At 39.7% G+C, this 21,788-nt stretch overlaps 1 protein-coding gene across 2 annotated transcripts in view; it reads left to right on the forward strand.

Moving 5' to 3' along the window:
- Nucleotides 1-21,788, forward strand: part of cpne5a (copine Va) — a 110,299-nt gene that overhangs the window by 73,813 nt on the left and 14,698 nt on the right. For both annotated transcript variants that reach the window (XM_033629464.2, XM_033629465.2), the window contains 2 exons: nucleotides 17,085-17,131; nucleotides 19,916-20,097. In XM_033629464.2, the coding sequence (XP_033485355.1) occupies nucleotides 17,085-17,131; nucleotides 19,916-20,097 (229 nt within the window). The remainder of the gene's footprint in view (nucleotides 1-17,084; nucleotides 17,132-19,915; nucleotides 20,098-21,788) is intronic.

The raw sequence follows: 21,788 nt of genomic DNA on the forward strand, positions 1-21,788 counted from the left end.
TTTTTAAGGCAAAGAAGTGGAATGTTCTGCAATGGCCAAGTCATATCATCTGACCTGAATCCAACTGAGCATGCGTTTCTCTTGCTGAAGCCAAAACTGAGGGCAAAACACCCAAAACACAAGCAGGAAGTGCAGACGGCTGCAGTAAAGGGCTGGCAGAGCATCACCAGGGAAGAAACCCAGCATCTGATGATGCCTATGTGTCCAACACTTCAGGCAGTCATTGACTGTAAAGGATTTGCAACCAAGTATTAAAACTGACTGTTTAATTGATGATTATGTTAGTTTGTCCAAATACTTATGAGCCCTTAAAGTCGGGGGACTGTGTGAAGAAATGGTTGTAATTCCTACACGGTTCATACTACATTTTTGAAAAAAGCCTTAAATGAAAGCTGAGAGTCTGCACTTTAAGCAGGTATTCATTGTTTCATTTAAAACCCATTGTGGTGGTGTACAGAGCCAAAATGACGACAACTGTATCATTGTCCAAATAATTATGGACCTGACTGTATATGAGTTTCTCATCAGGGGGAGGAGGGGAGTGTGGATGTCCTGACATGTAGGTGAGAAGCAGTAGACTGAAAAACAACAAGTCCTGTTTATAGTGACCAAACCAAGTATTTTAAGCTAAAACATGATCTTTTCCTAACCCTAACCAAGTGTTTTTTGTGCCTAAACCTAACCATGCATTAACCATGGAGTTGACATATCATAAAATTGAAAACTAAAACAAAGTTTTTTTGGCAAAATGCTGCATCTTGTCCAGTAGACATGCCACCTAGCACGGCCGTTTCTAGCTTTTTGAGAGCCTTTTATGGAAAACCTTGATTCCCCCTGCCATTTCAATCACTCAGTACACACCAAATCTGCATCATATTCCATATGCTTATGAGACCATATGCTATACATATAAAAACTTTTCTTAATGTAACTTAACTGCATTGTTGACATTAAAATCAAAACTAAGTGCTGGCAAAAAAACACCTGTCTTCCAGGCCTCGTCAAAAGATACCCACCACCTGGCCTAACAGGTTTTCTGGAAAACCCTACATTTAAATAAGTCGTACTTACTGTAAGTGAAAGTTTAGTTAGTTAGCTAGTTTTTCATTTGTAACGTTAATCTTTAATGTTATGGTAAGGCAGGGGTAGAAAGGGAAGAAATGGAAAGAGAAAGGGAGGTTTTATATCTCAGTTCTCAAAATAATAACTTGTACTTTGAGTAATTTATTAACCAGGTATGTTTTTACTGTGAGTAATTGTACTTTCACTTCCGAGTAGATTTTCAATACTCCACCCACCACTACCTGTTTGAAACACTAATAACTCTTGTTGGTTACCTGCTTTGTGTTTCCATTGTAGTAAATGCTTTGAGATGAGAGAAGATAATTCTGTATTGATCCCCAGAGGTGAAATTCCGTAAATAAGTCGTTATTAGAATATACTACTGCTGGAGTTATTTAATTAACAGATGGCTCACCTTCTGTTCGATAGTAAACTCATAAATGTTGTGTATTCGTAGATGACTCCCTTGAGAAAGACAACCTGGGCAAGTGGGCGAACATGTGCAGGATAAGTTTAGGTTTCCTAAAATAGAATTCAAATAAACACAAGAAGTTTGTGCTCTAACAAAAAAAAAAAAAAAAAGGATCAGAATCTGAATAACCTCCTAAGCCCTACGATAAGCTATTATAGCTATTATGGCAAGGCTTAACTATACAGACCAGTGAGCAGTGATAACTAACATGTCTTTGGGGTCATCGGGTGGGAACCTCCTTTCACCGGTGTTTCGTCTAGTTAGTCCCACGACACCTCCAGGAGGCTAGACAGTGATCTCTGGCGTCCCAGAGACACTCCCCTAATGCCAGGTCTCACTGCTCCCCACACTAACCGAACAACCTCCTTTACCTTACCTATACTACCACAGAGGAGGTAGACCCAGGGAAGGAAGCCTTGTTAGGCTATCACACTCCCCCGCCGGGTTAGGCTGTACAGTCTACCTCCCCAAGACGAGCCCTCACAACAATGACACCTCCAGGAGGCTAGACAGTGATTTCAGCCCAAACAGCACTGCCACCTTCAACCAAACCCAGGCTCTGTTTATGCGAGCTCCAGGCAGAAGCAATGCTGATACTACCTTTACTAGCACATTCACCATACTCTATTTCACACGCTACATAGCATAACTACAATGTAAGCTAAAGTTAAAGGAGATAAATGAACTCACAGGATCAGCAAACACACTCACTTTGCAGCATGGTCTCAAACAAAATGGATTCAAATAGGCCACTCCCACACTTAAATAACCTTCCTCTTCCTGGATTTCCTCCTTACTTACACTTGGCTTTCTCAGCCCAAACAGCACTGCCATCTTCAACCAAACCCAGGCTCCATACATGCAAGCTCCAGGCAGAAGCAATGCTGATACTGTAATCAAAAAAAGTACTTGTATAACAAATGTCCAACTTTTAATAGCTCTGAAAGGTTCAACCTACTTAGAGACACTTTATTCTCATAGTGTTGACAGGAATTTGATTGAGGTCTATTTCTGATTATTAATGGAATAAACATAAATGTAGCTACGGTCCAGAGCTGTAGGCATGTTGCTTTCATCTAAATCTGTTGTTAAAGGAACATTTCACCCCTAAATCAAAATACATACAGTACAGGCCAAAAGTTTGGACACACCTTCTCATTCAATGCGTTTTCTTTATTTTCATGACTATTTACATTGTAGATTCTCACTGAAGGCATCAAAACTATGAATGAACACATGTGGAGTTATGTACTTAACAAAAAAAGGTGAAATAACTGAAAACATGTTTTGTATTCTAGTTTCTTCAAAATAGCCACCCTTTGCTCTGATTACTGCTTTGCACACTCTTGGCATTCTCTTGATGAGCTTCAAGAGGTAGTCACCTGAAATGGTTTTCCAACAGTCTTGAAGGAGTTCCCAGAGGTGTTTAGCACTTGTTGGCCCCTTTGCCTTCACTCTGTGGTCCAGCTCACCCCAAACCATCTGGATTGGGTTCAGGTCCGGTGACTGTGGAGGCCAGGTCATCTGCCGCAGCACTCCATCACTCTCCTTCTTGGTCAAATAGCCCTTACACAGCCTGGAGGTGTGTTTGGGGTCATTGTCCTGTTGAAAAATAAATGATCGTCCAACTAAACGCAAACCGGATGGGATGGCATGTCGCTGCAGGATGCTGTGGTAGCCATGCTGGTTCAGTGTGCCTTCAATTTTGAATAAATCCCCAACGGTGTCACCAGCAAAACACCCCCACACCATCACACCTCCTCCTCCATGCTTCACAGTGGGAACCAGGCATGTGGAATCCATCCGTTCACCTTTTCTGCGTCTCACAAAGACACGGCGGTTGGAACCAAAGATCTAAAATTTGGACTCATCAGACCAAAGCACAGATTTCCACTGGTCTAATGTCCATTCCTTGTGTTTCTTGGCCCAAACAAATCTCTTCTGCTTGTTGCCTCTCCTTAGCAGTGGTTTCCTAGCAGCTATTTGACCATGAAGGCCTGATTGGCGCAGTCTCCTCTTAACAGTTGTTCTAGAGATGGGTCTGCTGCTAGAACTCTGTGTGGCATTCATCTGGTCTCTGATCTGAGCTGCTGTTAACTTGCGATTTCTGAGGCTGGTGACTCGGATGAACTTATCCTCAGAAGCAGAGGTGACTCTTGGTCTTCCTTTCCTGGGTCGGTCCTCATGTGTGCCAGTTTCGTTGTAGCGCTTGATGGTTTTTGCGACTCCACTTGGGGACACATTTAAAGTTTTTGCAATTTTCTGGACTGACAGACCTTCATTTCTTAAAGTAATGATGGCCACTCGTTTTTCTTTAGTTAGCTGATTGGTTCTTGCCATAATATGAATTTTAACAGTTGTCCAATAGGGCTGTCGGCTGTGTATTAACCTGACTTCTGCACAACACAACTGATGGTCCCAACCCCATTAATAAAGCAAGAAATTCCACTAATTAACCCTGATAAGGCACACCTGTGAAGTGGAAACCATTTCAGGTGACTACCTCTTGAAGCTCATGGAGAGAATGCCAAGAGTGTGCAAAGCAGTAATCAGAGCAAAGGGTGGCTATTTTGAAGAAACTAGAATATAAAACATGTTTTCAGTTATTTCACCTTTTTTTGTTAAGTACATAACTCCACATGTGTTCATTCATAGTTTTGATGCCTTCAGTGAGAATCTACAATGTAAATAGTCATGAAAATAAAGAAAATGCATTGAATGAGAAGGTGTGTCCAAACTTTTGGCCTGTACTGTATGTTTCCTCTTACCTGTAGTGCTATTTATCAGTCTAGATTGTTTTGGAATGAGCTGCAGAGTGTTGGAGATATCGGCCATAGAGATTTTGGCTTTCTCTTCAGTATAATAGAACTAGATGGCACTCGGCTTGTGGTGCTCAAAGATCCAAAGCAAAACAAAAAACAAAGGAACAGAAATCATGACCTGCTTACTCAAGATAATCCACAGAGCTGCATGCTTCACAGAAATACGGTTGGCAGGGTGTATGTTGGTAGAAGGAATATAGTTCCTACATGAAACTGCTCACAACGAGGTCTGTGGATTATCTTGAGTAACCAGGTCATGATCTCTTGAAAGAGACATTGCTGTTGAGTTTTACAAGTTAATTCTTTGGTACTTTGAGCACCACAAGCTGAGTGACATAGGTTCTGTTATATTGGAGAGAAGGCAGACATCTCTACGGCCGTTATCTCTAATTTTCTACAACTCCCACCTAAACAATCTAGACTGATAACTAGTACTATAGGTAAGAGGAAAAATGTGTACTTTGATTTTGGGAACAGTCATTTGTTTCTTAATGTCAGCACTCTAAAATCAGATTGAAATTGAGCTCTTAATAAAGCCACCAGTTTAAAGCTTGAAACAGCTTTTTATCCATCATGTTAAATGAAAAGTGGTAATCTTCACATGAAACTGTTTCAGGCGGAGATTACCCCATTAATTAATGTGACCCAGCATGTGGAGTGAAGCATTATGTAGAGTGGTGCTTCATCCTTTTGTTCCAGACATTTAGAGATGTTAAAAGCTCATCAGGTTCCTTTGTGTGGTTTCGGTGTCGTGCTTGGGAGAGGGGCTGATGACACAGACTATTACTTTAAAAACACTTTGGGAATTGGAAAAAAAAGAAAAGAAAGAAATCCCTGAAAGGAAATCGCTCCAGCATCTGTGTTCTGATATTCTCTCGTGAGGTCTTTTAAATCATCATGAAAGACTCAGCTGCAGCCTCTGTGCCTGCTGTTGTCATTTTCTCCCTAATGTTTTCTTTGAAAAGTGCTCTCAACAGTGGAAGTCCTTGTGTATTATAAGTCTCATAAGGAGCAGCAGAGATAAGAATTGTTGGGAAGATATCATCAAAACATGATAGTTACAGGGGATTGAGAAAGGGTCAGTATTACTTAGTCCAATCTCCTGGTCTCTTTGTGCTGTAAGTCAAAGATATCTCTGTCTCCACCTTTTGTGGGTTCGTGTTGTGACTGAGGCACTTTCTTTCTCCTTGTCACTCTGTTTTTTTGTGACAAATAGTTTCTGTGGGCAGAGAGCAATAAATGCTTAACATGTATTTATTGTGGCCATTAGATTGTGCTGTCAAAATCAATTTCAGACGGATACATTGATGTTAATATTCATTCATTCTACATGCAGGAGATTTAAGGCAACATTAACTTTTACTCATTATGTTAATTAATTGACCTACACCCACAGCACCCTGATTTGTTGTTAATTAAAAAATAACTTGCATATTAATTACTATTCATTATAATTTTGATGATTCATTCATTTATCTTGTTGTTATTAATTGATTTCTACCTTCATTCACCCTTTCGTAGTTAGCCTCAACTGTGTGTCCACTAGTGGCTGTTAGGAGGAATGGCAATGATGTGACTGATGACACAGAATCACTGTGTTGCATCTTTTTTATGCCTCCGCCTTAGCAACAGCCATGGCTGGACGCATTATGTTTACAGGTTGTCTGTCTGTCTGACCCATTCTTGTGGCTGCAATGTCTCCAGAAGGCCTTGAGGGTATTTCCATAGACATGGCGCAAACGTCCACTTGGACTCAACTGATTGGAATTTGTTGGTCAAAGGTCACTGTGGCCTCACAATACATGTTTTTGGCCATGACTCAAGAATTTATTCGCTTCCTATAGCAATATTTCTCACATAAATGTCTAATAGGATAAAATGATGACATTTTATATCCAAAAGGTCAAAGGTCAACTTTACTGTGACATAATGTTCTGCAGAAGCACTTTTCTTGCCTTTATTCATGTTATATCTCAGGAGCAGAGGGTCAGATACTGGATTGGTGACACTAATCTTGGGTGCCTACCTTGAAGATGTGTGTGAAGCATCCATGTTTTAGAATATATAGCTTTGTTGCAGCAACATCCATATTTGAAGCATTGTCTACTGTGGTGGCGTCATGAGTGTGGACATGATGAAAACTGTAACTTGACTGGTTGGGGGAGACACACAACTGGGAGGCGGTAATTCTAGCTTTTTATAAACTTGTTTCAGTTATCCCAGGTATTCTAGAAAGGAAAAACAATAACTAAGATATTTGATGATGTTGGAGGACACTGATGAATCTTTATTATGGTGCGTATCATCTTCTGGATTAAACCCAAAATGACTGACATTTATAGAGAATGTGACAGTGATTCAAAGCAGTGAATTCACTGGTCAGTCAACAAGAACATAGAAATATAGAGGGATATACAGTAATATAGGTCATTCAAGAACTATAACATTAATAGAGTGGTGCAGCAATGATGTTTTTGGCCCTGGTTCCTGTAAATAAAAGTCTGCAGGGTTTTTTCCATTATATTTTGGATCATTTCAGAAAGTAAGCTCTGTGGCAAACAAACAATTATGATATTTACTGTACATGTTCTGTTCATTGAGATAATCTTCACATATTAACACCACGTCTATGATTTTTTAAGCGTACCTTCAATCACCAGAAGTAAAATGTCTAACCTTAGGCTATAAACAAACTACACTATGGTCGCATGACTTCAACGTCTCCCCAATGACAAGGCAGTAAAGCTGTGTCCGGTGTGATGGCGCTCTGTAGTCTCATTCAATCACTTGTAAGCCATTGCTACACGTAAAAGCTTCAAAATTCACAAGTGAGGTATTTACCGACTTATTTAATGTCGTAGAACAAAACGTGAAAGTCTCTTCTTAACTACAGACCTTATTTCAGGCATCTAAACAAAAAAGTGTTTTAGGACTCATCTCTGCAGCTCTCTATAATGTAATGTAATGTCCATGTTGTAGGAATCAGCAAATACTAAAAAGAATGGATGGTTACATTTAAACTAAGTAAGTAAGTCTTAAACAAATATATATATACATGTCTGAGTTACACACATGATACTTGTGGTCAAGTAAGGAAAGAGCTAAAGGTAGAAAATGTGTAGAAATAAATGTACAATATAGTTTAATGAAGTTTTGTTTCTTTGTTCTTGTTCAGACCCAACTCTTATTTTGTCCTGTATGATTCACAGTTTAATTCTCATTATCTGTTAACTCAGAATATTAAAGACTCCTTGTTTTTTTTTTACAGCATTTGTTTATTTATTTAATTTTGCAAATGAGTTTGATTTATTCTCAGTTGTTGAATTATTGTTTGGAACCATTTCAGAGAGTAGTTAATTTAATTTAGTGGTATTTTGGAGGCTGTAGTTTGTGGTGCTAAGTAGAGGCTTTTGTCCTGCAGAAAGCCTCACTGTGCTGAAACAGTGATTAATATAATTCAAAATACAAAGAGTGGATCTGATTTATGAGTCCTTCCTTTGATGTCTGTGTTATGACCTAGAATGTGTGTGCACTCTTCATCAGTTCTTTCATCTCTGCCCATTACTTGTACATTTTAGATATAAAAAAAAAACATGTAAAAATATGTTCAGATATTATTTGTGCACTGCTGTTATCCAGTAGATCTTTATGATCTATTGATGCTATGGGAGTGAAGAGATTTGTGACACAACTGCAGAGATATAATTGTACTTCATCAAATAAAATAACCTGATTTATCACGTAGGAAAAGCAAAATAAAAGCATTTAACGGATTCCCTGCATGGAGCAGATTGCATGACAGACTGATGAAGAAAATAAACAAGATTACTAGTGCTGGCAGTGAAACAATGAGCATGCTGCGTATTCATGATGGGATCCAGATTAACTGTATCCATGGAAAATGAAACACCAGACTTACAGTGTTTAACTGAAGAGACTTCTGGAAAAAGTAGCTGTTGTTTTGGCTGATTCAACTAGAAAACCTTCAGGCTACTTTGAAGTGTTATTAGTCTTTTTAGTCAGAGCCTATTCTTCAATGAACATTCATAGGCCAGGTTAATTGTATAACCCTGAATTACAGTTTTAGTCTCAAAGGGCTTCACAACAGCAACATTATGAAAATAAACCCCACCCCCATAACCTTAACCCTTCAACTGAGGTGGAGAAAAACTCACAAATCCTCATTAGAAACAAAGACATTTGCCCCAGTGAGACGGTCAGATGTGCAGTGGGTGCTGAAAATGGGCTAGTGAAGATTAATTGTGCATTTCATCTCATCACACAATGTTTGCTGGTTTGATTTGCGAGATAACATTTGAGGAAACAGCTCACATTGTCACCAAGATTACAACCAAGTAACTCTGACATGCTGACAAAAAAGAGCTTACTTTAATTTGAAATTGATGCGCAATGGGAAAGTTTCTGCTCATTTACAGATGTTTCTACACAGTCACAAGTTGCAAAACATTTTTGAATCAGACTCAGATTAAATTCTATTCTACAACATTTGCAATTTATGGGCTCTGGCACAGTCAGTGTTTGTCCAATGGATCGCTTGGTTTTGATTTGGCATCTGTACTGCAGTCGCTGGGTGAAAGAGATGGCTTTTTTCAAATCATGCAAATGTATAAAAAGCAGCTGGAGGAAAAAAAAAGAAGATGAGCCAGAATGTCTGCCAACCCTGCCTTTCATAGAGATGATGGGAAATATGAGCAGAAGCCTGCATCAGGCTTATACATCTGATCCAAAGACTCAAATTTGATCTTTTAGAGTTCTGCTATTGATTCCTCCCCTTTCATAAATGTTTGCTTTACCGCTCCCTTTCTAACAGGTGATAACTAACATGATGCATTTTAGATGACTTTTCTGAAGCGGAGGGTAAAAAAGCAATTTCGCCTCCAGACACACTATCACATCCTGACTGGTTTCACAGTGAATTGGTTTTTCATAAATTTTCATTAATGTTCAATTGGGGCAGAGATATAGTCAAACAGAGGTAATTAAAGTCCAAAAGCCACATGCTGCTCTGATTCTGAGAGGCTAATGAAAGATTTATATTCTTTTCATCGCATGTTGAAATGTTTCTTTTTAAATTAAATCTGCAGTGAGATCGGCCGTGTAATGGCTCGTGTGGAGTCTCTGTTGTGTGGAGATCTTATTAAGGTTTAATAGTTTTATCCCAAAATATCTTGTTGTCCTGAAATGGGAGAAAGTGATGCGTTTTTTTTTTTTTTTTCTCATTTCATTTAGCTTTGCTCTGTGGTCAGACTGCAGATATGTGGTGTTTTTACAGGAGAACACCATTTTCTTTCTTTGTCTTATTTTACTTCCCTTTTATATTCACTGATACTTGTGCATAGAGAGATATTTTTTGGCCTTCACTCTTCTGCCACTTTATATTTTAATGCATGCGTGGTAGTTTGTTATCTATTCACTTTGCAGAAATACAGGAAAGGTGTGTATTGTTGTATTGATGATAAAAGATTCGAGGTGTTGTGCTGCGTTAGCGTCTCATTCTGACATCAGGCCACCGCTGATCGTGTTCATGTTTGAGTTTACCGGGAAGCAGAGGCAGAACACTTCACTTTAAATTTATGTATGGCACAATTGTGTTCAGTTTTGTCCGGGGAATTTGCAGCAACTAGAAACTGTCATGACAGTTTTCTGCTATCTGAGTCTTGCTGCTGTAGACCTGCCTGACCTTTCTTTTACTTTGTGCTATAGCCACATTTACTGCCACACACTAAATATCCAAAGGCGTAATTTCCAGTTGGAATGGATGAACACGTCAACCTTCCTTTTCAAAATCCCACTCTCATCCCCACTTCTATAGTTTCAGGTTTCCTTCTAAAATCTCTCTGAGCATTGTTTTCTTACTGTCCACCCACCTTAGTCTAGACGAGAGCAGATCTGAGTCGCTAAAAACATTCACACAGGCTGCCTTACCTTGTTGTTGGTGGTTGTTTTGGCTGTATGCAGCCTTGAGAGGAAAACCTGCAGACTTTGCTAAGGCCTGGAATAACTTCTTTTCACATTGTTATAGTTTTGCAGGTTTAAGTGGAAATAGACTATTTTTTTTGCTTTAACTTATCGTTTATAGTAAATGTTGATGGTACAGTGTAATCGCTATAGAATCAGAAATCAGAAATACTTTATTGATTGCAATGGAAAAATTGTGATTGTATAATATGTGCATCATATGTTAAATATACATTCAAGCATTCAAGTGCAGTGTAAATAGAAATAAATTAGAATGCAAAAAAATAATATTGCACTGTTGAATAGTTAGTTGCACCAGTTATTGTAATATTGACCAACCAGTGTTCAGATTGGTTTTCTCTAAGACTTGCTTTTAAAATGCTATTCTTTCTGCCATTAGATACAACCTCCTGGGAAAATGAAGGCTTAAACGAAGTCTGTCAACCATGGCTAACCAAAACAGGAAGAGCCATTTGTTTGGTAGCCTCGGCCACCAGTGTGTGAATGTGTGTGCGAATGGGTGAATATGACTCGTAGTGTAAAGAGCGCTTTGAGTGGTCAGATGACTAGAAAGGCACTATACAAGTGCAGGTCTATTTACCATTTACTAGTTTTCCTCTGTAGCTATTAGTAGCTATTAGGGGTGGTAATCACAAGAGGATCAATAAAACGATTATCTATTATCACGATACTTTAGTCATGATACAACATTATTGCGATTTTAAATATGTGGCAATATGCTAAGTATTGTGATAAAATATATTGCAATATATTGTGATTTATTACCTTTTATTCAACTGTAAATAATGTCCCCAAGGGGACTGTCTGTTTTATCTAATAGAATAAAGTTTTCACTCTGTTCATCTCACTCCAGCCTTTTTTTTTAGATTAAAAAAGCAATAAATTATATTATTCTTGTAGGCTACCATAAGTTTAATATTTATTTCTCATATTAATAATTTATATAATAAAAAATTGACACACAAAAATATTGCGAAACTATGCTATATCATTTTTTCCCCCACCCATAGTAGCCATTGGCACTTATCAAAGAGTATCAGTATAAGTTCTTTGCAGTTACTATCCCCAGAAATGGTCGATGGTGGGACAACTGAAGTAACTGTGGAATTTGAGGGGGAATGAGTGGGGACGGCATCCCACCTTGTTAGCAAAATCACCAAAATGCATCCCAGTAATTAATCTGCCATCCCTCTCCATCCCCTGGTTCTGAAACCAGACGCCATCCTATCCAGACCCAGACCTATAATTTATTGATAATTACTAAATGTTTACAGAGCGTTTTTATTTTAACCAGTGCAGCATTTGTAGCACTTTCTTAGTGAACCACAGACTAATAGCATGCGTGAAATCTTCTTGTGATGCTACTCAGCCAATCAGATCTGTGCATTCTGATGAGCGCTAGCACATGGGAGAAGTTTGCAATCTATTCATTTTAACCCAAACCACAATTTTATTCCAAACCTTAACCAAGAAATCCCTTTCTGGCAGAAAGCCCTGAAGCAAACTTCCCCCAACAGCTGAGCATTGCAGCTCGAGTGAGATACACACACAGGGGAGACGAGACGAGAGACAGCAGTTGCAGAAATAACCGAGTCAGAGAAAAGTAATTTCACTTGTTTTAAAGAGAGAAAAGTAGATAATGAAAACAGAGCTTTTAATCAGCAGTGAACAAACTCATACATGATCAAAATCAGCATGTCTCATCATTTGTAATGAGACCGTAGTGATTAGTAGCAGTGACATTTTTTAGAGACACTACAAGACAAAGCACAGAGCATATTTTGAGTAAACACACCCACTCAAATCCAAGGTTAGGGCACAAAAATATTTTGTATGGCACTGAATCACTGAATACAAACGCAAGTTAAACATCAGACTGTTAAAAATTAACAAAACGCCTACTGGTGAAAACTGTGGTAGTTTCTAGGTTCAGAGGAAAACGGAGAGTGATCCGGTTGTTACTGTGACAGCAGCATCAACAATAATAGCACTTGAAAACACTGGGATTGTCTGTTTCTACTTTGAATAAGATAATTTAATCTGTATTTTAGTTTCAGATAAGGCAGTGAAGCACAGTGCTTTGGTGGTAAGCATTAATATCAGGAAGTATCAGGTCTCCATCAATGAAACTAAAAATGACTTTGAGTAAGGTTATTGCAGTGGGTGGGTATTGCATTGTAGGTTAATAGTGCAGCAGTTTACATAGCTCTACTGTCTTCTATACTATATATATATTTTTTTTTTTTTAAAAAAATACATATAATGAAGGGAAAAAACAATCAAAGTTACTCCCTTGTGTATATCTGCCTGTATTTCATACACAAGGAAAACACTGTGCCAATCTGCTCACTGATGTAGTTTGAGTTGGCCAATTTACAGCACATGCTGATGAGACTGTCAGTATACTGTAGCTGTTTTCTTTGTCACACTGTTTTACATTACATACAATATACCAGCCATCCCAGGCTGCCAAGACTGCAGGGATTTCACATTACAAAGCCTCCTGCCATATGGTGTTTGTCTAACTGGAAGGAGAAAGTCAATATGACACCAATACTTTTGTACCTATTTTAAACTATTGCAGTAATTCAAGGTGATGCGCACACTGGCTGAGGAGCTGTCATTTTAGCTGAGAACAAAACTGAGAGAGGAGGAGATGCTGAGCGAGTTAGTGAAGACTTGAAAGAACAGAATGACGCCCATAGGGAGTTGTTGGACTGCATGTTCTGAAGGATTTGTCCTGAATCGGGTTGTGAGAGGCCATTTAAAGTTCTGGTGTCAGATTTATGATCTCCTGATCAAATGTAGGAACAGATGATGGGACATTAATTTGTCCAGAGAGCAATACTTCACTCAGAGAAAAGTCTGAAAGTTGAAAGATGAGTGAATTGCCCGTTCTCAAGGACTACAGATTTGAGGATAGCAGGGATAAAAATACTAACCCCGGACCAGCCACTGGTGCTAGACCCAGAAAACAGACAATAAGGCAGCATCAGTCAACCTCAATCCATATTGATTTTTTAGTTTCAAAATAATTTGTGAGCTCAGCTCTTAAACAAAGCCCCACTGTGTGTCACAAGTGAAATAAAAAAACAAGTAGTAAAAGCCAAACCATTCAGCTGAACACAGACGTATGTGTGATGGGAGATGTAACTCTTCCTGCAGCACGCTGCAGACAGACAGCAGAAAATATTGATCCCCAGAGGACCATGTGTCCATGGTCTGTTGGCCTGTTTGTTTCACTGTATTTTTCTCTAATAGAAAAGGGCACTTCTGAGAATGCCCTGATTTCCCTTGATGTTCAGCCAGTGAGTCCTCATGGAAAACTACCGCAGAGAGTGGGATAGACGATTAGTAGGATTGAGATAACCTTACCTCTAACCTCAGTCCAAACCCTATGGTCCTAAGAGGGAGACAATTGATATCTACCTCGTGTACGGTGCAGCAGTTACACAAAAGCTCAGAGAGGTTTGGTATTTTTCCCTTAAGACTGGTCATATAGTCTACAGATATAGATACATAATATGAAATTAACAATCCCATTACCAGACAAGGACTTTGGTCTTGGGTAATTCTGCAAAACTCTGCAAAAAGAAGACTGTGGTGTATAAACTAAGGTTATTTTGGTCAGTGGTTGTGGAGTTATTGATTAATTGACTAATTGTTATAGCACAATGCAGTAGTTAACGTTTTCACCACACAGAAAGAGGGTTCCTGGTTTGAACCTGGGGTGGGGAGCCCTTCTGTATGGAGTTGGCATGTTGATTGGTGACTCTAAATTGCCTGTAGGTGTGAATGTCAGTGTGAATGGTTGTCTGTCTCTATGTGTCAGCCCTGTGAGAGTCTGGTGACCTGTCCAGGGTGTACCCCGCCTTTCGCCTAATGTCAGTTGGGATAGGCTCCAGCCCCCCGACCCCTAACACGATAAGCAGTTATAGAAAATGAATGTTCCAGCACCAGTTTAAGTACTTTTATTGTAAATTTACACTCTGTTTACTGTTTGCAGGGCTCAACACTAACTTTTAAAAATGGTTGGTTTTGGTTACTGAAACTAAAACTGAAATAGGGTTGCTGTTTTTAGTCACTTTACATTTTGAGTAATTAAGACACTAAGCAGTTAAATGTCAGCATAATAATGAAAATGTGACATAAAAGAATGTTTAAAAGCTAAACTACATTGTCTGCAGAGAGCAGCAGAGATTCAGCCAGTGACATTGAAATCAAATCATACTTTTGTTCTTAGCCTTGTGTTGATCTTATATCAACCAATTTGTTGTTACTTGTAAAGAATGGTCACATGTGAGGTAGCCATGGACTGTAAAGATAATGGATGTAGCTACTGTGACATAGCTATATCTATTCTAAAAAAATTTAAGCCTTGAGTTTGGCATTTCAGCTGTCGTTATCTTTGTGTTTTGGAGCCAGAAGTGACCACATTAGGGCGAGAGACTGGCACGTTAGTGAAGTGAAGGATAGATCTGACTAAGAAGCCATGGATACTATCGGCAGACAGTGCGTTACTTAAAGCAGTTTACCCTTAATTATGCTTAACTTTAAGCCTTGATAAAATTTAAACAGATGGGTAATATAAAAATTCATCCCCCGTACAGTTGTCAGTGTGGGGGATTAGCTAAAGAGACCAAAACCTGTGTGAAGCTGTAAACATGTTTATTTCTGCAGTAAATTTGGGCATCTTGACATGAGGGTCTATGGGGATAGACTGGCTTCTGGAGTAGCCATTTGAGGAACTGCAGTTTTTGTCACTTCCGTGTTAGCTTCATTTTTCAGCCCTGGGGGTTGCCACTTAAAAGTATCTTAGTATTTTAATAAAATAGTGATTATAGAAATAAACGGTTAAACATGGCAATTATTTACATATTTCTTCATGAAACAAAATAGACCAGTTTTTGCCTGAATGGTTGCTCAGAAGTAGAGAGGCACAGGAATCATGATAATAATGAAAAACTAAGATCGGATGTTAATCTCCAAAGTTTTACTGTAAACTGACCTCATAAGTCACAGAGCAAACATTAATATAATATAATATATAGATTTAATATAATTTGAATGCTGTTTGGTGGACTAGACATGCAGTACATTTATCACAACCTAACTTGACTGAAATATTGAATATGACAGGGTTGGTATGATGCTGTCTCTGTGGGAGATGACAGCACCATCACGTTAACGATCACTCAGCAGGCTGTTGTGGAATCTGACAGCTGATGGCAAGCGTCCCAAAACAACATAATGTCATCAACAACAAACAAACATCATCTTGTTTACTTAGTAAGCCTCTCGAACACCCAGTCCAAGCTAGGTTCATTTACCTCCTGCGTGCCTGTAGCTTGTCAGTCACACCAAATCAGATCTGTTTGTTATTTGAAAATCCAGCTGATGAGGTCAGGATGTAAAGGGTTCCCCATTATCCAAATATAATAAACAGTATTAAGTTTCAGTAATGGACCACTACTTATTGCAGAGTGTAGCAGCAGAGGATGAACTTCCAGGTAATGCCCTGATGATCGACTGTAATTGGCAGTTTGACTGAGAGTACCCGTGTGACCATTTCTACTGTCCTGTGTTCTGCCTCAACACTAACTTCCCACCTTGCTTCTCCAGCCGAACATTCAAAACTAACCATAGAAATCAGCAGAGACTTTCAAATTGAGGCAGCAAGCACTTGTAACAATTCCCCTTTGTCAGCTGAGCGGTCCAGCTCAATGCTGATTAATGAGCTGGGGTCAGAGTCTCCCGGGGAGGAAGCCGCCATTATCTCCGATGCTGCGCTTGTGGGAATTTCTGAATGGAGGTGAAGTCAGGAAAGGCAATCAGTGTTAATCACAATGAAAGAGCACACACTTTGATCTCAGCTCCCCTTCCTTTCTTCGTTTGTCTCACTGGGAAAAAATCCAGCGGAGACTAGTTAGGCCATGTTTAGTTTCTTTTCAAGGTTTTGGCTATCATTACGGGCTCATGAATAAAACATGTCCAGTAGTTTTTGTGAGCCTGTTTTTTTCCAGATTGATGCAGGGAATGGAAAAACTCAAATTTTCCATTGATCATACAACAGCAACCATGTGAAGTGAAGACAATGACAGTAATTACAATGATAATAGAGATGATGATGTACCTATAATGAACAATAAGGTGCATGTACCATACACAGGATTGTGCAAATTACCTTATCAAAGTATATCTTGAAAAAGTAGTGGTAACAGCAAGTGCAGAATTGAGATTGTTCTGTTTTTACAGCTCTTGTTTCTTGTTAATAGTCATATCTTTGCTCAGTGTGATGTTCAGTCAGACCATTAAGCCAGCTGCAGCAACTCATTATGTGACCATTTGTGAAATTACTCTGCCTTTATTAGTTTTTCTAGGTTTTTGTGTGATGTGTTTGTGATTTGACTCTGCCGCTGTGCTGTTAAATCTTTAAATAAAAAAAATAAAAAAACGGTGCTTTGGATCCTGTTTGACCGTAAGCAAATTTAGCCTCTCTCTGTTTCATGAAATGGAATAATAAAAACCTGATTAGATCCCATGTTGCCCTGACAATAAAGGTGTATAATCCACACTGTTTCGGGTTTCATTTTGTTCCACCTCTTCCTCAGATGAGAGGTAGAGCGGAGAGCACAGTGAAATCTGGCAGAGCCTCATTAAACTGCTGCGCTGAGTTTTCCTGCCTGGCTTTTGTTAACAGCATCCTTTCTCCCATTCATCTGTTTCAGGACTCAGATTCACTTCACAGTGGCCATTGATTTCACCGCATCAAATGGTGAGTGCTTTCACCACCATCACCCTGTTGTGCTTCCATTTCTCATCTGATGTATGACTATGGCATTTTTCATAAATCAGAGAGCGTCTGGAGTTTTCTCTCTGCTTGTAATGTTCTATCTTGTGCCTTGTAAAACTTTTTTTCATTGAAGTGTACACACAATAAACAAAGTCAAGTACATGCAATACATTTTAAAAAGAGGACAGGAGAGAAGACTTAGAAAAAGTTATTATAAACTAAATGCAGAAAAGTTGAAAAGGTATCTTGTCAGTTGTGGATTTAAGGGCACGGCATGCATAATACATACTATAGTTAAGATGATATGGTATGTTCATGGGGGTTGCAAATATAGAGATGCACACAAAGAATCAATGAAGTAATTGAGGTTAGATTTAAATTAATGGGAAGGAAATCTATCATTATAGGAGCTGTATATGACATTCAAAACACATTTATAGCCCTTATATCTTCTAATTCTGCAGCACAGAGACCCTTCATATTGCTGCCTTTGCTTTTTAATCCAGAACCAAACATTGGTGTCATCAAAATGTCACACTTGTCCCGTCCTGACGGCTCACAATGTTTACACAGACATTGATTCAGTGCTGTCACTTCCCCTGCAGTTGTCTTAAAGGCAAGAAACTCTGTTCCCCCATTCTGTGATAGTGCCATTAATACAGAACAGCTAGGTGGAATAGCAGTGCAACATTCCTGCCTGGAATGGTGGTCTAAAAGGAGCTTATGATTCAGACTCTGAGCCGGGATTGTTTGCGCATAGCTCTCAACATGGAGGTGGATGAGCTGGCAGCAAAGGGTACTAACAGAGAACAGTGCTGACAGACTTACCAGTGTTAACATGGGGGAGGGGACTGGAGGTTGGGCACTTGCTTCTGCAACAAAGTATGCAGTTATCTGCTGTATGAGTGCAGTGCAGAGCGGTGGCGATGAGCTAGCACTGATGTATGTAGGGCCACACTGGCTACCAAAACAAAGAACAGAGAAGCTCGGATTACACGACACAGAGCGGGAGTGTGAACAAATAATTGTTTGCTGCTGTACAGCTCCTTCAACAGTACAGACTGTCAAAACATGAAAACCACTGGCAGGTGAAGTGAACAACATTGATCATTTCATCATTATGCAATGTTCTGCTGGGAAACCTTTGGTCCTGGCATCCATGTGGATGCCCTTTAGGGCACTCCACCCACTTAAACATTGTCATAGACCAAGTACCCCAACTAATTGCAACAGTATCCCCAATGACAGTAGCCCCTCAGTAAGGCAATGCGCTATGCCATGCCACAAACACTGCTCAGGAGTGGTCCCAGTAACTTGACAAGGCATCGATCTAGCGTTCAAATTCCCCAGATGCCAATCTAATCAAGCATCTGTGGGACAAACTGGTACCCCAGAGGTCCGTTGTCTGGGCCTTGACGGGTCAGGGCCAAGTCTGGTCTACGGTGGAGCCTCTGACCTGTCAAGGCATGGAGGCAGGACTTCTGGGGGTGTCCTGTGTTGTCTGGCACCAAGGCATTGTCAACAGATCCTTTGAGTCCTGTGGGTTGTGAGGTAAGGTACCGGCATGTTCAATGGATGTTCAATTGGATTGGAATCTGGAGAATTTGGAGGCCAGGTTGATTCCTTGAACTCTTAGTCACATACCCCAGGCCATTCCTGAGCAGTATTTGTGGTGTGACATGGTGCATTGTCCTGCCTGAGGGAGCGCACTTCCATTAGGGAGTGGAGTTGCCAGTGGCGGGTGTACTTGGTCTGTAATGTTGTTGGGGTGGGTGAATGAAAGGTTCCTCAGAAGAGCATTGCACTGTAACGAAATGATCAATGTTATTCACTTTACCAGCCAGTGGTGTTAATGTTTTGGCTGATCGGTGTATATATATTTATATATAACAAATATGTGTTATCAGTTCAGCTACCCAACACTATATTAAGTAGTTACAGTACAAGTCAATCAATCAATCAATCAGTCAACCAATTTTATTTATAAAGCCCAGTATCACAAATCACAATTTGCCTCACAGGGCTTTACAGCATATGACATCCCTCTGTCCTTAGGATCCTCACAGCAGATAAGGAAAAACTCCCCCAAAAAAGCCCTTTAACGGGGGAAGAAGGTAGCTCCATCTGCCAACATGACGCTTACACATTAATGAATCAGTAATTGCAATCATATGATATACTGTATATTATTCTGAAGTGAACCATTCTGCATAATGAGTTCACCTTGTTTTTGTTCTTTAAGTTTATTTTGATGCTATTACTTTTGTAGTTTTACTTTAGGAACATTTTGAATGCAGGACTTTTACTTGTAACCGAGTATTTCTACACTGTGGTGTCGCTACTTATATTGAAGTAAAAGATCTAAATACGTCTTCCACTGCTGCAAATAGTCAATTCATGGTTTCCATGTACACTGAACATTTCAGTGAGATAATTTTAAAGGTAGTTTATTCTCTCTGCTCTCACTGAACTGCCTGTAATGTTTTGACTGTTACTGATTCATGTCAGCATAAAAGAGAATCCTGGAAACTCATGTCTACCCAGAAATGTTAAAAATGTCGCTGTAACCTTCAAAAACATGAACAGGAAATTATAAACATTGAATTCTAGCATCGCTAATAACCCAGATAGTCACATCGAGCCCCACATCTGATTCAAAACATCCAATTTAGTCTCAGCTCACTCATGTTGCTGCAGTAGCTGCTGTCAGTTCAGCCTCAGTCTGATGGTTTGCATCACTGACTCTGACTTCTCTTGTCTTGGAAGGAAATCCGTCCCAGTCCACTTCACTGCACTACATGAACCCATACCAGATGAATGCCTATGCCATGGCCCTGAAGGCTGTGGGAGAGATCATCCAGGACTATGACAGTGATAAGATGTTCCCTGCCCTGGGATTCGGTGCTAAGCTGCCCCCTGATGGGAGGGTCTCCCACGAGTTCCCCCTTGTGAGTAAACTACGGGATTATATCGGAACCTAGGGTTGTAATTCAGCATCAGTATTGTTCACAAAGTTAATTAGACTCCATGTGAAAATGAATTTGCCCTCCCAGTGGAGCTTATCTTTGAGCTGGAGCACTCTCTCCAACATGTATGGATGAATGTGTTTTCATGTGCAATATGGATGTGTGCATTTTCAGATGAATGCTGCTACACCTTTGACATGCATAATTCAGAGTGAATTTCAATTTACCTTTTATAGTGCAAATGAGGTTCTTTAAGGCTGAAGGATTCTTAAATCAATTTGGCTTCTCTCTGCCAGCTAATGTGCTCTGGCTGCTACATAGTACTGCCTAATGAGGAGTCTGTCTACTGGGTAATGTCTGCATCACTCCATGTTTCCATTAAAATTTGCAAATTAAGACTCATCTCACCATATAATTGAAGCCTCATTCTTTCATGCGCTAGTCTTGTGAGTGGGTTTAAAAGTAAAGTTAGAGTCCTTGGAGAAATATTTGTTATATACAGTATGTTTGGTTAGAGTTTTGCCTTGCAGCTAAGGAAGCTGAAGTTTGACAAGCACATCTCTGGGAGCAGAGAATTTTATCAAAATGTCATTTAGCCCTTTGAGAGTAACCACACTGCTCCATCTTTCATGGCAGAGAAGCACTGCTACACAGACCTCTGTGGGTTGCTAGATATAAGTCTACTAATATGTAAACTCCTGATCACAGCTGGGTGTGGTCAGGTGTGTTGTAAATTGAGAACACAGCCAGCCGCTACATCCCAGTTGCATGTTTACATCCAGTACAGAAACCCACAAGTATGTTTAGCCTAGCTTAGCTTTGATGGAAAGCAGTCTGAAGCTGCATTCACACTGCCGCACGGTAAGCGCCCTGACAACTGCCTACCTGCAAGAATGTTCCCCAAAAAAGTAAAGCATTTTTAAAAATGGCTGCTGCCGCTATGGTCCACAGCTGTGTTGCCAGGTAGGTGCTTTGTTGAACACTGGCAGAGCTAGCTTAGCTGCATATTGTAGCACAAAAACAGAAGTCACTGAAATTGCTGAAGATTTCTACATACTTGGGCAACGTACCAGTCATCTAAAGTTTGGTGGAAATGTTACACCGGGCCCAGTTTTTTGACTGATTGTCCATTGCTAGCACCATGACTCCAGGTATTGGAACACCAACATTACCATCTCCTTGTCTTCTTTGTGCTTCTGTGATGTCGCTAATCATTTGGCCACCATGTTGGAAATCGCTTCCCCTTTGCTGCGTTCTTGTCATTAAGATGACTATAGGCAGCAAATTACTGTGAGGCAGTGTGAAAGCCCCTTAGCAGTTCTTTCACACTTAGTTCCCGCTAAGTTACTGGGATAACATTTCAGGCACTGCTAGTGATTTTCACTATTCACGTATGCACTACATTCAAAAACATTTCCATGTTGCACGTCTTCACACATGCTGTGGCAATGCTGCAATGGATGGAGCAAGGAGAAGTCCAGCAGATGAGGGTAATGCAACACTTACAGCTGCCAACCGCTGTAAAACTGAAGAGTAAGAAGAAGCATTCAGGCTGGATGTGTACGTGGAGGAAGACATCTCATTATTTTTAGGAACATGTTGGGGGAGGAGCTGTTTTTGTCCATTGCTAATGTTCTTGTAATGTATTTAATATTTAAAAGTTTGCAATTTCA

The sequence above is a fragment of the Epinephelus lanceolatus genome, chromosome 8 (assembly GCF_041903045.1).
Source record: "Epinephelus lanceolatus isolate andai-2023 chromosome 8, ASM4190304v1, whole genome shotgun sequence".
NCBI lineage: Eukaryota > Metazoa > Chordata > Actinopteri > Perciformes > Serranidae > Epinephelus > Epinephelus lanceolatus.